Source organism: Bos taurus, chromosome 1 (genome assembly GCF_002263795.3).
Source record: "Bos taurus isolate L1 Dominette 01449 registration number 42190680 breed Hereford chromosome 1, ARS-UCD2.0, whole genome shotgun sequence".
Lineage (NCBI taxonomy): Eukaryota > Metazoa > Chordata > Mammalia > Artiodactyla > Bovidae > Bos > Bos taurus.
Window position 1 is genome coordinate 56945554 of NC_037328.1, and position 20947 is coordinate 56966500.

Genomic DNA, 20947 nt, shown 5'->3' on the forward strand with positions numbered 1-20947 from the left:
GAAATCACTGACTTAGTGGACTTGAGTTTGAATAACTCTGGGAGATAGTGAAGGACAGGGAAGCCTGACATGCTGCAGTCCATGGGATCACAGAGAGTCAGACATGACTTAGGGACTGAATAACAGCAACTAATATATACAACAACATGGACGAATCTCAAGAGAATGAGTGGAAGAATCCAGTCTTAAAGCCTATCTTTTGTGACATTCAAGATGAGGCAAAACTGTAGGGACAGAAAACACACCAGTGGTGCCCAGGAAAAGGAGTAGGAGAAGGTTTGAACTTCTGGGACCAGGGAATTTTTTTGTTGCTGTTCTGTATCTTGTGGTGGTGGAGGCATGACTGTATGCATTTCTCATGATTCCCAGAGCTGTATACCCCAAGTGTGCATTTTGCTGCTGCTGCTAAGTCGCTTCAGTCGTGTCCGACTCTGTGCGACCCCATAGATGGCAGCCCGCCAGGCTCCCCCGTCCCTGGGATTCTCCAGGCAAGAACACTGGAGTGGGTTGCCATTTCCTTCTCCAATGCATGAGAGTAAAAAGTGAAAGTGAAGTCGCTCAGTCGTGTCCAACCCTCAGCGACCCCATGGACTGCAGCCTTCCAGGTTCCTCTGTCCATGGGATTCTCCAGGCAAGGGCACTGGAGTGGGGTGCCATTGCCTTCTCCAGGGGATCTTCCCGACCCAGGGATCAAACCCAGGTCTCCCGCATTGTAGACAGACGCTTTACTGTTTGAGCCACCAGGGAAGTCTGGAAATCTCCTTAGTGGATAGCCAATGATCCTCATTACATTCTGGTTTAATATTTATTCAATATGCCAGCTTTCCCAGAGCACAGAGTACCTTATTCTTGATCTCCACCTTGAACTCCTTTCAGGGTGTGTTGAATGTCAGCAACTGCAGTGGCTAATGACTCAATCCTTGCATAACCAGAAGGCGAATGACTTTTAGTTGGCGCTTTCAACTCCAGTCTGACTTTAGCTGCCAAGGCAGGTTAGAGGCCTTTTGGATAACAGTGATTCTTTGAACTTTTCAGTCTCAAAAAACTAGATGGTATAAATCTAGCTCTAGGTAGTCCTTTTTAGACTTTGTGATTAGAGATAGAAGCTGGGAAAGCTATTTATGCTAAGCAAAATAATTTTGGAACATTTTATTACAGGAAAAGATCTGGTTTATTTAAGAATGCTTGTAGAGTCAGGAATATAATAGTTTAGTTAAGACTTCACCATTCTTCCTTCAAAAAGTCTCATAGAGAGAGTGAAGGCTGTGTGATGGGTTAATACTGAGACGTCTTCCTGAGTACAATTTTCTATTTACTTTTGGGTACAGAATATGAGTTGATTAGGAGTCCTGGCTAATGTCAGAGAGTTATGTGTTCGAAAACTATGACTGCTAATTGCTATTATTCCTCATTAAGGAGTTTTTAGCTGTTTTTATTTTTTAAAATTTTGTTGCAATGTAGTTGATTTACAATGTGTTATATTCTGCTATACAGCAAAGTGACTCAGTTATACACACATATCTCTTTTTTCATGAATTACTTTTATTTGGTTGCACTGGGTCTTAGTTGTGGCATGCAGGGTCTAGTTCCCTGACCAGAGATGGAACCCAGACCCCCTGCATTGGGACCCCAGAGTCTTAACCACTGGACCACCAGGGAAGTCCCATGTGTATATATATATATATCCTTTTTCATCTTCTCCTCCATTATGGTTTATCACATGATACAGAATATAGTTGCCTGTGCTATATAGTAAGACCTTGTATTTTCTTTATTCATCTGTGGATGGACACTTAGGTTGTTTCCGTATTTCTTGTTTATTACAAATAGAGCTACTATGAACATAGGGGTGCATATATCTTTTTGAGTTATAGTTTTGTCTGGGTATTTGCCCAGGAGTGGACTTGCTGGATCACGTGGCAACTCTATTTTTAGTTTTTCTAGAAACCTCTGTACTATTTTCCATTGTAGCTGCACCAATTTATATTCCCACTAACAGTGTAAGAGGGTTCCTTTTTCTCTGCACCTTCTGCTTTTGTCATTTGCAGACATTTTAATGATGGCAATTCTAGTTTTTAAAAGGAGGCAGTAACACAGTTCCAATCCCTCTAAGTGAATTTGGGGCTGGAATTTTGCTGTCTGGTGAAGGGGTGTTAGCATATGACTTCCTGGTGGCAATAATACCACTAAAGATTATTTTTAATAATAAGGGAATGGTTTAGACACAAAATGGGAACTTTTTCAGTTCAATGAGAGGGCTCCTACAATGTACCCAAGCTGGTGGATGGTATAGGACTCTTCCTTGTCATTGTTTGGACTATTTTTTCAGAATGAATGACCCTTGGGAAGAATGTTGTTTTTTCTGCAAAGTTTCCTATTTTTCATTAGTAATACTAACATGGAATATGGAAAATTAAGTTATATACATGGCGAAAAAATACAAACTAGGCTTAAGCACTGTAAAAGTTAAAAAGTAAGCGACAAGTAAAGTCCCAAGTGTGAAAAGACCAAATAAAGCCCTTGTCTGAAAATATTAAAGGCAGACATGTAGGTTTCCTCTGAGGAGTCTAGGGGAGATGAGCTCTAAGCGTCCTTCTCAGTCCAAAACCTGCATTACATTCTTTCTGGTGAAGGAGGAGTTCTGGGCACACACCCATCATATGATGCTGAGCAGGGTGGGTATACACCTTGCAAGGTACTGAGTTTATTTCACATCTCAGTGCCTTGTGCAGGCTTATTTCTCCACGTGGAGATGTTTACACTCAAGGACATGTTCCTAGTCAGACACTGACAATGACTAATATTTATGGAGTATATCCTTCTCTTCTCCAATGGCTTCAGTTCAGTTCAGTTCAGTCACTCAGTCGTGTCCGACTCTTTGCGACCTCATGAATCGCAGCACGCCAAGCCTCCCTGTCCATCACCAACTCCCGGAGTTCACTCAGACTCACGCCCGTTGAGTCAGTGATGCCATCCAGCCATCTCATCCTCTGTTGTCCCCACCTCCTCCTGCCCCCAATCCTTCCCAGCATCAGAGTCTTTTCCAATGAGTCAACTCTTCGCATGAGGTGGCCAAAGTACTGGAGTTTCAGCTTTAGCATCATTCCTTCCAAAGAAATCCCAGGACTGATCTTCAGAATGGACTGGTTGGATCTCCTTGCTGTCCAAGGAACTCTCAAGAGTCTTCTCCAACATCACAGATCAAAAACATCAATTCTTCGGCGCTCAGCTTTCTTCATAGTCCAACTCTCACATCCATACATGACCACTGGAAAAACCATAGCCTTGACTAGACGAACCTTTGTTGGCAAAGTAATGTCTCTGCTTTTGAATATGCTATCTAGGTTGGTCATAACTTTCCTTCCAAGGAGTAAGCATCTTTTAATTTCATGGCTGCAGTCACCATCTGCAGTGATTTTAGATTTCCAAAATAAAACCTAGGGAACTTAAAAAACATTGTAAATTATTCTGAATTCATTCGGGGGATATAAGTCCAAACGTCCTCACGTCTAGCTGTGACTTTGAGTAATTTTCTGAATTCTTTAAGCTCCATTACTAGTGCCTACCACCCACAGTTTGTGTAGTGATTGCCCAAGCTGAAATGAGGGCAAAGCTCTCAGAAGAGTATCCAGTGCACACTACTCTCACTTCCAGTGGTGACTACTGTTGGACAGCCCTTCTCCTTCCTGGTGTCTGGTTCCAGATCAAGGGTTTCACTCTCTGTTGCCTTAACATTTCTGGCCTGTCACTACCTCCTCATTCATTCTGCCGAGGTGGAGTGGCTTATCAGGTTGAATTTGGAAGCAGAATCTGGATGTTCATATTTGACCCCTTCTTTCTGATTTCTTTTGGGAGAGATCTCACCCTTAGAAACCTTAGTTTTTGCTGTTCTCAGCTATGTAGTAAGCTTAATGACAAATGCTCACAGTAGTAAAACTGTCCAAATCTGGGGTCAAAAGGCAACCATGTATTGTAAGTCAACTCAGTCACTAATAAAGAGGTGTGTGTGGGGAGGGCAGGGTGGGATATGTGTGTTTTAAGTTCTAATTGCGATCCAGCAATCCCACTGCTGGGCATACACACTGAGGAAACCAGAAGGGAAAGAGACACGTGTACCCCAATGTTCATCGCAGCACTGTTTATAATAGCCAGGACATGGAAGCAACCTAGATGCCCATCAGCAGATGAATGGATAAGAAAGCTGTGGTACATATACACAATGGAGTATTACTCAGCCATTAAAAAGAATACATTTGAATCAGTTCTAATGAGGTGGATGAAACTGGAGCCTATTATACAGAGTGAAGTAAGCCAGAAGGAAAAACATAAATACAGTATACTAACGCATATATATGGAATTTAGAAAGATGGTAATGATAACCCTGTATACGAGACAGCAAAAGAGACACTGATGTATAGAACAGTCTTATGGACTCTGTGGGAGAGGGTGGGAAGATTTGGGAGAATGGCATTGAAACATGTGAAATATCATGTATGAAACGAGATGCCAGTCCAGGTTCAGTGCACGATGCTGGATGCTTGGGGCTGGTGCGCTGGGAAGGCCCAGGGGGATGGTATGGGGAGGTTGGGAGGGAGGAGGGTTCAGGATGGGGAGCATGTGTATATCTGAAATTAAAAAAAAATAAAAAACAAAAAAATAAATAAAAAAATAAAAAACAGCAAAAAAAAAAAAAAAAAAAGTTCTAATTGCCTCAATCCTTTGTCTTAATTTTCACTTGGTTTAGAATTCAGGAAAGGGTACTCATTAATAAGATCCTTATGGTATTATGCTAAGTGAAATAAGTCAGACAGAGAAAGGCAAATACTTATAACTTATATGTGGAATCTAAAAATAAAATGAGCTAGTGACTATAAAAAAAAAAAAAGGAAACTGACTCTCAGATATAGAGAACAAAGCAGTGGTTACCAGTGAGGTGGGGGAGAGGGGAGGGACAATATAGGGGTAGGGGCCTAAAAGATACAAACTATTATGTTTAAAAATAAATAAGCTACAATACAGGAAGTGTATCCAACATTTTATAATAACTAAAAATGAAATATAACCTTAAAAATTGTGAATTACTATGATGTACACCTGTAACATATAATATCGTACATCAACTACACCTCAGTAATAAAAAAAGTCCTTCAGATATTAAAATAGCTGTCATGTAACTAGCACTGGAAAGAAACTTGTTGAGGTTAGTTTTGGAGAGAAGTGATAGCAGTTTTTCTTTTTTTTTAAATTTCTGGTTGTACTGGGTCTTCGTTGCTGCACGTGGGCTTTCTCTAGTTGCTGTGTGCAGGCTTTTCCTTGTGATGGCTTTTCTTGTGGAACACAGGCTCTAGGGCTCACAGGCTTTAGTAGCTGGGGTGCGTGGGCTTAACTGCCTTGTGGCATGGGGAATCTTCCCAGACCAGGAATTGACCCCGCGTCCTCTGCATTGGCAGGTAGATTCTTAATCACTGGACCACCTGAGAAGCCTAATAGCAGTTTGATTTGACTTCCCAACAGCAACAAACCAAACTTTCTCCTCCACAAGCAGATTTTATGAATGGAATCTCTACACTTGGCTTCTTTGAAAAATGTGCCTACCACCAGTTGTAGCAAGAACAAAGTTTGGAATAACATTTCCCAAATCCTGGGTGGAGGCATGATCCTGAAGATATATATTTAAATTTTTATTAATTCTTCAGGTACTTATTTAGGACCTACCATACTGGAGGTGTATATGGTACAATCGCTAATCGTAGACTTGTTTTCAAATTTATGCTCTGCCTCTTACTAGCTATGAGGTTTTCCACAAAGTACTGAATTCACTCTTTACTCATCTGTAAATTGGAAATAATAGTACCTACCTTATATGATTACTATGAAGATTACATAAGTTTATAACTGTACAGCATTTGTTATATAACAGCATACAGAAGCAGTACAATATCTCTTCACTGTTAAGATTATTTAAAAAAATCATGTGCTGCCTATTGTAAATATAATCATGAACAAAATGAACACCAAAAGTTTTATTTAAGGTTAAGTTACATGGTTAAGTCTTTCTATGGTTAAATCCTTTAGAAAGGATTAAATCCTTTCTATTTGCTATTTTAAATCACTGAGGGCTTCCAGGATGAATGAAATGCAATGACACTTCACTGAGTGAATGACAAAAATCAACACTTGGTTCAAGAGCAACATTTTAAATACTTTTTAATAGCATTTAATTTTCATAAAGTGAATCAAACCATTTTTTTTTCTAAGAGTAATATACAAACTATCCAGGTAGCACAAGCTTATTTTCTGGTTCTAAAACTAAAACTTACTCTAAGATATTCTGGGGTGTTTTAGATATTTTAAATAATAGATATTTTAAATCCAGGAAATTTTGCAGAATGAAACAGTTGCAAAGTCCAAACTTCTTTCAGTGTGGCACCAAGAAGATCCACATAGGATTCAGCTCAAAGTTGCTCCCTCTTGAGGTAGGGAAACGTGCTTCAAAAACAGGAGGCATCTCATGACAGCAGGGCTCTTACATGTGTCAGTCTTCTAAACAGCCTTGTCAAACATTTCTAAAAGAAATGGAAATGAAGGAAAACAATCCAAAGCAAAAGAGCTCTGGAATCTTTCAACACTGACCCACAACCCAGAATAGGATGTCCTAGAGCGTCAGTTTTATTCCCACAAGAAATATCTGGTCATTATTAATGACACCAAGGAAGGAAGCTGAGCAAGTGAATGTGAATCACTTGTCATCATAAGGGTTGGTAGCATGATTTAAACTGGGAGTATGAATCCAAGAAACCCCTGGGGTCTGTTGAACTGGGTGCAGAAGTTTATGGACTAGTGGACACGACTGAAGCAACTTAGCAGCAGCAGCAGGAGGAGGGTTTACCATTGTGGGAATAACTGACTGGAGTCATTATCACTCATTGAATTTTGGCTCTGGCTATTACTATCTGGTGGCTCAGATGCTTAAGAATCTGCCTGCAATGCAAGAGACCAAGGTTCTATCCTTGAGTTGAGAAGATCCCCCAGCTGAAGGGAATGGCAACCTATTCCAGTCTTCTTGCCTGGAGAATTCCATGGACAGAGGAGCCTGGCATGCTACAGTTGCAAAGAGCTGGACATGACTAAGCAACTAACACTTTCACTTTCACATTTCCTAACACTATGGATTTCTGAGTGTAAAGTGTGGTACAAAAGACAACAGACAACTTTCAAGTAATTTATATTTGAATAATTCTTGATGGTTTTACAGTCATATTTTTCATAATGAGTAACAAAGCCACATAAAACAAGAGGGGTAAATAAGACCATCTCTGCTGCTGCTGCTGCTGCTGAGTCACTTCAGTTGTGTCCGACTCTGTTCGACCCCATAGACAGCAGCCCACCAGGCTCCACCGTTCCTGGGATTCTCCAGGCAAGAACGCTGGAGTGGCTTGCCATTTCCTTCTCCAATGCATGAAAGTGAAAATGAAGTCACTCAGTCGTGTTCTACCCTCAGCAACCCCATGGACTGCAGCCCACCAGGCTCCTCCGTCCATGGGATTTTCCAGGCAAGAGTACTGGAGTAGGGTGCCATTGCCTTCTCTGAAGACCATCTCTATTCTCCCTTTTCTTAATTATATCATTTAGATTTATCTTTTCTGGCCTTGTTTACACTAAACGTGTTATATGCACAGTATGGAATTCAGCTTTTACATTTTATGTTGAACTACTCAACCATAGTAGTATGACACTCCTTGTACTACGGATGTTCTGTAGTGAAATTATACATTTTTTCACTGTTGAACACTTTGGCTACTTAAAATTTTTTGTCACTAGAAATAGTAGTGTATTAGACATTTTGCACATTTGTCTACTTGTATACCTTGTATTACTTTCTTTGGATTGATTTTCAGAAGAGAAATCATTGAGGCAAACTGTGTGAGTATTTTTATGACTTTTGTTGACAAATTGCTTATCTACTAGCTAAATATGAGAAAATAAGTATCATTCTATTTTCATTTATTTCAAAGAAAATAATTCTACCATTTAATAAAAACAGTTCTTTAAAAAATGTTAATACTTTGTTGTTGTTTAGTGTTGCTTTTTTTATTTTCTCCACATTTTGGGCATTGTCTTTTCCCTGAATTGGCTGTTTATAAGTTTGCCTGTTGGTATCATAGTGTTTTCCTCATCATTTTGTACACATTTTCCCCAGGTAAAGATATTCATTGTGTTGCAAATAATTCTTTCAAACACTTTTTACATGGTGTATTGTTAGCCTTCAAGTCTATTTTAAAATATGATCTTTGTCATAGGAAGTGGTATTAAACAGTTAATGTTTTTTAAATGGAGATAAAAAATTTATCTGGAGGTCATATAAAGCACTTATAAACACAAATATTTCCCCAGACACGACATTTTGTACTGCCAACAGCCAGGTTGGTCTACTCATCGTTTCCTAAAAGTCTTGGTCTCTTGCGTCTTCTGTTCTAAGCATCAGCTTCTTTTCTCTACAGAGACTTTGCTATGCTTAGTAGCTATCTGTTTCTTGAATTCATTTAACTTCAGTTGACACTGTCCACTGTGTTTCTTGTATTGTCATTTAACTGCCTTCCGTGTGGTATGTTTTGCTTCCTTAACTAGAACATAAATTTTTGAACATGAAGTCATAGCTTATTGTCTGCTTATATCTTCCACATTACATGGCTACCTGTAAAACAACCTACCAAACTGGGAGCAGCTAGTGTTGCATGTGAGATTAAATGGCAGAATATAGAGAGGGAACCATGAAGCTATAGTTTCCAGAAATTCAGATAAAGGAATCTTATTTTGAATTAATTTTCCAAATTAGAATTTAGAATTAGTGCCAGTAGAAGAATCTTCTGGCTAGTAGAAGGTGGTATAAGCATATTATCACACAAAGGCAAATAAACTGGCTTCCATCTACATCTCCAGGAACAGATATGCTCCCACTCATGTTGGGAAAATGGAACCAGCTCACCAGACTTCCGTTTAGGCTTATTCGAGGCGTTCCCATAGATGCTCTTATCCATCATGATCTTAGCAGTTGATTTCGTAGGCTCTTGATTCTAAAAATGGAGATAGGAGTTAAAGTTAGTAAGATTTATAAAACAGAGCTGGTGTCAAATCTGGTCTGTAGGTCAGGGGGACCTACAGCTGGGACTCCTGGCAGTGGCAGCACTGTGTGGGGGTCAAAATGCTCTGTAAGGAGCCACTTAATGTTGTGACAGGTTTTTAATGATGTAAAGGTAAAGCTACTGTTCTGGGCTGGTGGTAATCAGGGAAAACTTTGAGAGGAGAGGGAAGGGAGTTGGCTCAGAAACACAACCAAGATTTAACATGAGGGAGAACAAGCATTTATTAAATAACAGAATTTGTTGATCTTCTCTGTATGTCTAACTAGCTGATGTTTCTACCATTTATTGGACTCTCACTTTCAAACTGCTTCCTCTATGTTAACAACTCTTATGCAAATCATTTTCTTTTTAATTAAGTAAAAGCAGCAATTTGGGACATTATGTACTGGGAGAGCATTAGCTTTCCTGGCTCCTCCCTTCATTCCCCCAAACACGCTATTAAGATAAATCCTACAAGCTTGGCAGGCTACCAAGGCTAAGGAGAAAGATGGCTTAATCAGTAAGCTGGAAGGAGCCATCTTATATTTTAAGTGTCTTCCTCATAATTTTTTTTTTGTTTGTTTATTAACTGTAATTTCTCTTTGTTCTTTCCTAGTCTTCAGCAGAAACTGTTTGGGAGAATTAGAGGAGGTGACTATATTCATGGTTTGTTTTTTTTTAAGAAAGTTAATATGGGAAGAGCAAAAGACATTTGGAGAAGCAGTTTACAATGTTAAGAAGTGTCAAATACTTTGTCGTATACCTCCCATTTCTTTAATCTCCATAGCAGCACCATATGAATGTGACTTATTATTTTATCTGTTTTATAGACAGGGAAAATGATGCTAAGGCAGGTTGAGAAATTTGTTCAAGGTCACATGGCTAATTGTGATGGAATCAGGAAGCAAACTAGAGACTTTCATGCTACATCCCACACTCTCAACCCCTGTGCTATTGGGTCAGCAGTTTGAGGCACCAACTAGGGAGGGTTTGAGGGAAAGCTTCCCCAGGAAGACTCTGAAACTCAAAGATAAACTGAAATTCCTGCTTTTATGCAGAATGAGAACTTATGTATTAAAGAAGAGTGTTGGGCTCTTCAAGACCTGAGAACTTGAACACATTTGAGTTAAACATGGACATTAGGAAAACACCTTCAATGTCCCTCGTGGGACCTTTAATAAGCTTTCATTCAACATATACTCGTGAGGCAAGTTTCGGGGGAGAAGGAGAATGTGTTTTGAGTTTGATGCCTTCTGTTAATAGAGTAAGTGGACTGAATTGATGTAAAACATCTTTAACAACCAAATATACAATTGTCTGATGTATTCATTTGTAGCAGATATTTCTCATATTCTGGGTATTATAATTAGCATCTCCTGGGACAATACTACCAGCTTGGAAAAGACAAGAAATAAAAATGAATTCTCTACCTCACTTGGAACTCCCTAAAATCCAGTCTACAGTTAGGCTGATGGAGATCTAGTGAGGTTCAGATAGGCTGATGGAGATCTAGTGAGGTTCAGATAGGCTGATGGAGATCTAGTGAGGTTCAGATAGGCTGATGGAGATCTAGTGAGGTTCAGATAGGCTGATGGAGATCTAGTGAGGTACAGTTGTCTCTAGGTATTTGCAGGGGCCTGGTTCCAGGACAGCACTCCCTCTTCCCATGAATACCAAAATCAAGGGATGCTCAAGTCCCTTATATAGAATGACATAGTACAGTCAGGGCCCAGGAGCCACATGTTCTGTGTTCTAGGATACGAAGAACTGACTGTATTTTCATTGTATTTCTCAGTTTACCTGAGTATGTGTCTCTTCTTGAGAGAGATTTTCACGTGTTCCACTTTCACCTGCTTCAAACTGAGTACGTGTCTCCTCTGGAAAGGGATATTCACATCTTCTGGATTCAGCTCCTTCAGAAAAGACTGCATTAATTCACACACTGAAACAAACAACCATATTAACTAGTCCAACTATCCAATTCAACCAAGTTCAAGTCACTGTGATCTGGAATTGGCGGCAATTTCAGTTGGTAGGAAATGGGGTCACTTTAAAAAAAGAGATTAGAAGTCTTTTATTATAAAGATTGTGTAACAAATGTGCAGAAAGTTTGGAAAGTACAGAGACAAAATCATTTACTGTCCCACCATCCCCAAAGTACTTTTATATTAATATGTACTAAGCATGCCAGGCCCATTGGTAAGCAATGGGGATACATAAGAAAGCAAATGAGTAATGATCCGTGCTCTCTTGGAGAAGACGGATCAGCAAATATACGAATAAAAAAATACATGATGGGAAAATAGGACTGTGTGCATAATGGGCTATGGGAGCACATGGAAAGTGCAGTTCTGTGAATTTGGGATGTATCAGTGATGCTGAGATTTAAGGAATAAGAAGTTAACTCCCTGGAATGGGGAGATGTGGGGGCAAGCACTTTTAGAGGGTTCTAGGCAGAAGGAAGGGGAAAAAATGTGCAAAGGTTCAGGATTGAGAGACCATGAGGTCTCTCATATTATGTGAACCATTAGCTGTTTGGTATGGCCACATTTTAGATTGTGGGGAGGGAAGGTGGCTGAAGAATGAGCAGATGATGAAGTTTCCCATACTATGTCCTATTTCTGCTTAATGTGAAGATCAGTGGGGACCCATGGAAGGACAGTATTGTGTTCACATGGATTCAAAGGTTTATAACTGTAACACAATAAAGATAAAATTTGTTTAAAATTAGCAAGAGAGTCTGGTATCAGTGCTACTTTTACTTGACGTGTATCATTGGTCTTTTCCAAGGAACTACCTGGGAAATTGATTGTATAATGCTTATTAAGCATTCAATTGTGTTAATTTAATTAACCATTCTTGATCATTAGACATTTTGATAACTTCTGATTTCTATTCTTATAAATAATGCTTAATTACCTTAATTACTTTTTAATTTTTTTAATTAATTTTTTTATTGGAGGATAATTGTTTTACAGAATTTTGTTGTTTTCTGTCAAACCTCAACAAGAATCAGCCATAGGTATACATATATACCCTCCCTTTTGAAGCCCCCACCCATCTCCCTCTCCATCCCACCCCTCTAGGTTGATACAGAACCCCTGTTTGAGTTTCCTTAGCCATACAGCAAATTCCCATTGGCTATCTATTTTACATATAGTAATGTAAGTTTCCATGTTACTCTTTCCATACATCTCACCTTCTCCTCCTCTCTCCCCATGTCCATAAATCTATTATCTATGTTTCTCCATTGCTGCCCAGTAAATAAATTTCTTCAGTACCATTTTTCTAGATTACATATATATGCCTTAGAATATGATATTTATCTTTCTCTTTCTGACTTACTTCATTCTGTATAATAAGTTCTAGGTTCATCAATCTCATTAAAACTGACTGAAATGTATTACTTTTTATGGCTGGGTAATATTTCATTGTGTATATGTACCACAACTTCTTTATCCCTTCATCTGTCGATGGGCATATGTAGGTTGCTCCCATGTTCTAGCTATTGCAAATAGTGCTGCAATGAACAATGAGATACATGGGTATTTTTCAATTGTGATTTCCTCAGAGTATATGCCTAGGAGTGAGATGCTGGGTCATATGGTGGTTTTATTCCTAGTTTTTTTAGGAATCTCCATACCGTCTTCCATAGTGGCTGTATCTATTTACATTACTACCAATAGTGCAAGAGTATTCCTTTTTCTCCACACCCTCTCCAGCATTTATTGAATGTAGACTTTTTGATGATGGCCATTCTGACTGGTGTGAGGTGACACCTCATTGTAGTTTTGATTTGCATTTCTCTAATAATGAACAACATTGAGCATCTTTTCATGTGTTTGTTTGTAAGCCATCTGTGTATATTCTTTGGAGAAATGTCTGTTTAGGTTTTTTTCCCACTTTTTGACTGAGTTGTTTGTTTTTCTGGTATTGAGTCATATGAGCTGCTTGGATATACTGGAAATTAATCCTTTGTCAGTTGTTTCATTTGCTATTATTTTCTCCTATTCTGAGGGTAAAAACAACTATTTCTGCTTTATTGACTATGCCAAAGCCTTTGACTGTGTGGATCACAATCAACTGTGGAAAATTCTGAAAGAGATGGGAATACCAGACCACCTGATCTGTCTCTTGAGAAATTTGTACGCAGGTCAGGAAGCAACAGTTAGAACTGGACATGGAACAACAGACTGGTTCCACATAGGAAAAGGAGTACGTCAAGGCTGTATATTGTCACCCTGTTTATTTAACTTACATGCAGAGTACATCATGAGAAACACTGGACTGGAAGAAACACAAACTGGAATCAAGATTGCCGGGAGAAATATCAATAACCTCAGATATGCAGATGACAACACCCTTATGGCAGAAAGTGAAGAGGAACTCAAAAGCCTCTTGATGAAAAGTGAAAGTGGAGTGAAAAAGTGGGCTTAAAGCTCAACATTCAGAAAACGAAGATCATGGCACCTGGTTCCATCACTTCTTGGGAAATAGATGGGGAAACAGTGGAAACAGTGTCAGACTTTATTGTTCTGGGCTCCAAAATCACTTACAGATGGTGACCGCAGCCATGAAATTAAAAGACGCTTACTCCTTGGAAGGAAAGTTATGACCAACCTAGATAGCATATTCAAAAGCAGAGACATTACTTTGCCAACAAAGGTCCGTCTAGTCAAGGCTATGGTTTTTCCTGGGGTCATGTATGGATGTGAGAGTTGGACTGTGAAGAAGGCTGAGCACCAAAGAATTGATGCTTTTGAACTGTGGTGTTGGAGAAGACTCTTGAGAGTCCCTTGGACTGCAAGGAGATCCAACCAGTCCATTCTGAAGGAGATCAGCCCTGGGATTTCTTTGGAAGGAATGATGCTAAAGCTGAAACTCCAGTACTTTGACCACCTCATGTGAAGAGTTGACTCATTGGAAAAGACTCTGATGCTGGAAGGGATTGGGGGCAGGAGGAGAAGAGGACGACAGAGGATGAGATGGCTGGATGGCATCGCTGACTCGATGGACGTGAGTCTGAGTGAACTCCGGGAGTTGGTGATGGACAAGGAGGCCTGGCGTGCGGTGATTCACGGGGTTGCAAAGAGTCGAACACGACTGAGCGGCTGATCTGATCTGATTCTGAGGGTTGTCTTTTCACCTTGCTTATAGTTTCCTTTGCTGGGCAAAAGCTTTTAAGTTTAATCAGGTCCCACTTGTTTACTTTTGTTTTTATTTCCGTTGCTCTAGGAGGTGGATCATAGAGGATCTTGCTTTGACTTATGTCATCATGTGTTCTGTCTATGTTTTCCTCTAAGAGTTTTATAATTTCTTGTCTTACATTTAGGTCTTTAATCCATTTTGAGTTTATCTTTGTGTATGGTGTTAGGAAGTGTTCTAATTTCATTCTTTCACATGTAGCTGTCCAGTTTTCCCAGCACCATTTATTGAAGAGGCTGTCTTTGCCCCATTGTATATTCTTGCCTCCTTGGTCAAAAATAAGGTACCCATAGATGCATGGGTTTATTTCCGAGCTTTCTGTCTTGTTCCATTGGTCTATACTTCTGTTTTTGTGCCAGTATGATACTGTCTTGATGACTGTAGCTTTGTAGTATAATCTGAAGTCAGGAAGGTTGATTCCTTCAACTCCATTCTTCTTTCTCAAGACTGCTTTGGTTATTCAGGGTCTGTTATGTTTCCATATGAATTGTCAAATTTTTATTCTAGTTCTGTGAAAAAAGTTATTGGTAATTTGGTAGGGATCACATTGAATCTGTAGATTGCATTTGGTAGTAGAGTAATTTTCAAAATATTTATTCTTCCTACCCAGGACCATGGAATATCTCTCCATCTGTTTACGTCATCTTTGATTTCTTTCATTAGTGTCTTGTAATTTTATGTGTACAGTTCTTTTGTCTCCTTAGGTGAGTGTATTCCTAGGTATTTAATTCTTTTCATTGCAATGGTAGATGGGATTGATTCCTTAATTGCTTTTTCTGATTTTTCATTGTTAGTATATTGAAATGCAAGTGATTTCTGTGTATTGATTTTGTATCCTGCAACTTTGCTAAATTCACTGATTAGCTCTAGTAATTTTCTGAGACTATATTTAGGGTTTTCTATGTCATGTCATGGCATCTGGTCCCACCACTTCATGGGAAATAGATGGGGAAACAGTGGAAACAGTGTCAGACTTTATTTTTCTGGGCTCCAAAATCACTACAGATGGTGACTGCAGCCATGAAATTAAAAGATGCTTACTCTTTGGAAGGAAAGTTATGACCAACTTAGATAGCATATTCAAAAGCAGAGACATTACTTTGCCAACAAAGGTTCGTCTAGTCAAGGCTATGGCTATGGTTTTTCCTGTGGTCATGTATGGATGTGAGAGTTGGACTGTGAAGAAGGCTGAGCACCAAAGAATTGATGCTTTTGAACTGTGGTGTTGGAGAAGACTCTTGAGAGTCCCTTGGACTGCAAGGAAATCCAACCAGTCCATTCTGAAGGAGATCAGCCCTGGGATTTCTTTGGAAGGAATGATGCTAAAGCTGAAACTCCGGTACTTTGGCCACCTCATGTGAAGAGTTGACTCATTGGAAAAGACTCTGATGCTGGGAGGGATTGGGGGCAGGAGGAGAAGGGGACAACAGAGGATGAGATGTCTGGATGGCATCACTGACTCAATGGACGTGAGTCTGAGTGAACTCCGAGAGTTGGTGATGGACAGGGAGGCCTGGTGCACTGCGATTCATGGGGTCGCAAAGAGTCGGACACGACTGAGCGACTGATCTGACCTGATCTGATCTGATGTCATGTCATCTGCAAACAGTGAGAGCTTTACTTCTTCTTTTCTGATCTGGATTCCTTTTATTTCTTTTTCTTCTCTGATTGCTGTAGCTAGGACTTCCAGAACTGTGTTGAATAATAGTGGTGAAAGTGGACACCCTTGTCTTGTTCTTGATCTTAGGGGAATGCTTTCAATTTTTGACCATTGAGAATAATGTTTGCTCTGGGCTTATCATATATGGCCTTTACTATGTTGAGGTAGGTTCCTTCTATGCCCATTTTTTGAAGAGTTTGAATCATAAATGGATGCTGAATTTTGTCAAGGGCCTTTTCTGTATGTATAAGATTTTCATATGGTTTTTATCTTTCAATTTGTTAATATGGTGTATCACATTGGTTGATTTGCATATATTGAAGAATCCTTGCATCCCTGGAATAAATACAACTTGATCATGTTGTATGAGCTTTTTGATGTATTGCTGAATTCTGTTTGCTAAAATTTTGTTGAGGATTTTTGCATCTATGTTCATCAGTGATATTGGCCTATAGTTTTCTTTTTTGTGTTGTCTTTGTCTGGTTTTGGTATCAGGGTGATGGTGGCCTTGTAGAATGAGTTTGGAAGTGTTCCTTCCTCTGCAGTTTTTTGAAAGAGTTTTAGAAGGATAGGCATTAGCTCTTCTCTAAATGTTTGATAGAATTCTCCTGTGAAGCCATCTGGTCTTGGGCTTTTATCTTTTGGGAGATTTTTGATCACAGCTTCAATTTCAGTGCTAGTAATTGGGTTGTTCATAATTTCTATTTCTTCCTGGTTCAGTCTTGGAAGATAGAACTTTTCTGAGAATCTGTTCATTTCTTCCAGGTTATCCATTATATTGCCATATAGTTGTTCATAATACTCTCTTATAATCCTTTGTATTTCTGCATTGTCTGTTGTAACCTCTCCTTTTTCATTTCTGACTTTGTTGATTTGATTCTTCTCTGTTTGTTTCTTGATGATTCTGGCTAATGGTTTGTCAATTTCATTTATCTTCTCAGAGAACCAGCTTTAGTTTTTTTAATCTTTACTATTGTATGGACATTTGATAACTTCTAATTTTTACTTTTACAAATAATGCTTAATTACCTTAATTATTTTTTTGCTTTATTTATTTACAATAAATGTCTAGAAATTATATTATTAATTTATTTTTACTGAGATATAATTGACATATTTAGAAATTACATTATTTAAGCAAGGGATAGAAATACTTTTAGGGCTTTTGGAATCTTGTGATAAACTTATTTGATCAATTTATATTGGTGTCAAGATAAGAATGTATATCAGAAAAACTACATTTTTAAAAGTTTTAGAATTTATTTTTAATTGGAGGATAATTGTTTTACAATGTTGTGTTGGTTTCTGCATTGAATAACATGAATCAGGCATAAGTATATATAATCCCCCTTTCTCTTAAACTTCTTTCCAATCACTACATTTTTTGAGCTTTAGTCATTATAATTCTTTAAAAATCTCATGAATGAAATAGGCTAATATTTAATTTGTTTCTTTAAATATTAGTAGTGTTGAATTTTGTCTGCATTTTTTTTCAATAAAACTTTTCTTCCATGAACTGTCCCTTGTTGATCTCTTGATTGGTAATATTCTTATCAATGCAGAATTTTAAAATTAATTTCTGTATTTCTAAATTTAGAACAATGTCTCCTTCAGAGAAATGAAAAATATTAAAGAATATTTATTCCATAATTCAAATATAACTCAATTTTTAAAACTATCTCAAATTTATTTTCCAAATTTTAATCACTAGCTTATAGCAGTTATTAAATAATCATTTATATTATGATTCAGTTTCATTCATGCAAAATTTGTACAGAGAATAGGCTTATAATAAGGTTATTTATTCAGTTCTATGATTTATATCTCTGTTATTCAGACAACACAACAGCATTTTCATTATTACTGCTATATAAAATATTTTAACTTTTGGAAAGAACTAGAAATTTCCTCATCAATCTTTTCTTCATATTATTTTTATATACTTATAATGTTTATAATATATGATACCTATTATAATTATGTATTTATTTTATAGATTAAATATAGAATAATTTCTAACTATAACTTATATATTCTCAGTCATAATTCACACATTGGATATCAAATATGGCAGTTAAAAGATTCCTCAATACTTTAGGCAGAGTGCATACAAGTTTCCAAATACTACAGGACTATTTCATAAAAGAAAAATAAGTTCCCAATTATTCAAAGAATTCTAACTTACATACCTGATGTTGTTGGATCAGCTGGTTTATGTGAAGCTATATACTTTCTAGTGTTCCACCTGAATCTTTTTGAATAAATCGAAGTTTGAACAATTGTTACCTTTGTGAAATCTTCAGTGCCTTGTATCTGAAAATCGACAGATTACAAGCTAATTTCTAAGTAAAAATCTAACAATTAAATGTTCTCTAGTAAGCTACTATCTCAGACCCTCTCTAAATATCTGGGCCTGAAAATTGACATTGTAAATAGATATTGAAGTGAAGTGAAGTGAAAGTTGCTCAGCTCTGTCTGACTCTTTGCGACCCCGTGGACTGTACAGTCCATGGAATTCTCCAGGCCAGAATACTGGTGTGGTAGCTTTTCCCTTCTCCGGGAGATCTTCCCAACTCAGGGATTGAACCCAGGTGTCCCGCATTTCAGGTGGATTCTTTACCATCTGAGCCACCAGGGAAGCCCAAATAGACATTAGATATAGCCAAATACTTGGGTATGTTAGCTTTGTGAAAGTCAATATTCTATATGCTTTCACTGATTTTAAATTATTTTGTCCATTTTTATTACAAATGAGAAAAATAGTGAAGACTTAGTCATCCATGACTCTTTAAAATATCACCCAGAGTATTTTTCTATGTGGCATAAAGAAAGTCTGAATGTCAATGGATTTCAAGACATCTTCCAATCCAAACCCACAGTGAGGAGAGCTTTATGCTCAGGACAGTAGACAGAGTTGGGCAGGTTTGGGTTGCCTAAAGAATCTCTTTCTTGGTTATCTAAATTCCCAATCCAGCATCCCTAACTAAGCTCTATTATCACATATTCAGGAATAGAGGTAGGAAGCACCATAGTTAAGAATAATGTTTCACTTCCTCTCACTGGCTGTCAGATTAGTAGTATCCATGTGGAAATTTTTCTTATGACCATTTCTCAGCTCAGGATTCCTCATACCTCCAATATATTTTTCTTGTGTCCCGTATTTACCTTTTAAGCACTTCTATCATAACTGGACATGGAACAACAGACTGGTTCCAAATAGGAAAAGGAGTACATCAAGGCTGTATATTGTCACCCTGCTTATTTAACTTATATGCAGAGTACATCATGAGAAACACTGGGCTGGAAGAAGCACATGCTGGAATGACCCCAGATATGCAGATGACACCACTGTTATGGCAGAAAGTGAAGAAGAACTAAAAAGCCTCTTGATGAAAGTGAAAGAGGAGAGTGAAAAAGTTGGCTTAAAGCTCAATATTCAGAAAATGAAGATCACGGCATCTGGTCCTATCACGTCGTGGCAAATAGATGGGGAAACAGTGGATACGGTGGCTGACTTTATTTTTATGGGCTCCAAAATCACTGCAGATGGTGACTGCAGCCATGAAATTAAAAGACGCTTACTCCTTGGAAGGAAAGTTATGACCAATCTAGATAGCATATTAAAAAGCAAAGACATTACTTTGCCAACAAAGGTTCGTCTAGTCAAGGCTATGGTTTTTCCAGTGGTCATGTATGGATATAAGAGTTGGACTATAAAGAAAGCTGAGTGCTGAAGAATTGATACTTTTGAACTGTGGTGTTGGACAAGACTCTTGAGAGTCTCTTGGACTGCAAGGAGATCCAACCAGTCCACCCTAAAGGAGATCAGTCCTGGGTGTTCACTGGAAGGACTGATGTTGAAACTGAAGCTCCAATACTTTGGCCACCTGATGCATTTGACTCATTTGAAAAGACCCTGATGATGGGAATGATTGAGGCAGGAGGAGAAGGGGACAACAGAGGATGAGATGGTTGGATGGCATCACCAACTTGATGGACATGGGTTTGGGTAGACTCCGGGAGATGGTGATGGACAGGGAGTCCTGGCGTGCTGTGGTTCGTGGGGTGGCAAAGAGTCGGACACGACTGAGCGACTGAACTGAACTGATCATAGCTGTAAACATTTATGTGTCTATTTTTATATATATCTTTTTGCTTGGTTGAGAGATCTCTTGAGGGTAAGTTGCAAGACTCATTTGTTTTGATCACTCTAGCATCTAGCACTGTTTCTGTCATAGTTGCGTAAAAAATACGCTTACTTTAATTAACTCTTGCTCTCTCTTTCAATTTACTTTCTTTAGCAGTATTTTATGTGTCCTCTGATTCTCCTAGACATGTACCTCTCTTACTCTACCCCAGTACACACACATACACACACAAACACATACATATACTACGATATTCCTTCATTCTCTCTTTCTTCTCATGGCACAGCTTTTCATTTTAATTGGGCTTCCCTGGAGGCTCAGACAGCAAACAAACTGCCTGCAATGCAGGAGACCCAGGTCCTGGGGAAGGGAATGGCAACCCACTCCAGGATTCTTGCCTGGAGAATCCCATGGACAGAGGAGCCTGCTGGGCTACATCCAAGGGGTTGCAAAGAGTTGGACATGACTGAACAACTAAGCACACACATAACTCAACAGCTTAAATATTAGAACATCCTTTATTTTTACATTCACTTTCAAAGTAGCTGAAGAAATACCAGTAATACTCACTTCAGCTTAGGACTGAAAGAACCTTTTTACAGCACTGTTGATATAATCCAGAGAGAGTAGTCCTGCAATATGTACATGAACTGAATAGGTCCTCTTTTGCTATTTACAACTGTACCAAAATGTATAGCTTGGCCTGATTCATTGATAGTGAATGGGAACAGGTTGGTGTTTGGGCTACCCAGTGCCAAAGCAATCGGTGAACTGGGAGTGTGTGTGCTGTGTGTGCGTTCGTGGAGTGTTA

The 20947-nt window shown here is 38.5% G+C and overlaps 1 protein-coding gene across 2 annotated transcripts in view; it reads right to left on the reverse strand.

The window, feature by feature from the left end:
• Nucleotides 1-6182: 6182 nt before the first annotated feature.
• SLC9C1 (solute carrier family 9 member C1) overlaps nt 6183-20947 on the reverse strand; it is a 114262-nt gene continuing 99497 nt past the window's right edge. The window contains exons 26-29 of one of the 2 annotated variants that reach the window (XM_059887888.1): nt 18178-18301; nt 10924-11048; nt 8988-9075; nt 6183-6567 (exon numbers count right to left, since the gene is read on the reverse strand). In XM_059887888.1, coding sequence (XP_059743871.1) covers nt 6545-6567; nt 8988-9075; nt 10924-11048; nt 18178-18301 — 360 coding nt within the window. In that variant the 3' untranslated portion in view covers nt 6183-6544. The remainder of the gene's footprint in view (nt 6568-8987; nt 9076-10923; nt 11049-18177; nt 18302-20947) is intronic. The other variant, XM_024994298.2, reaches the window with a different exon arrangement.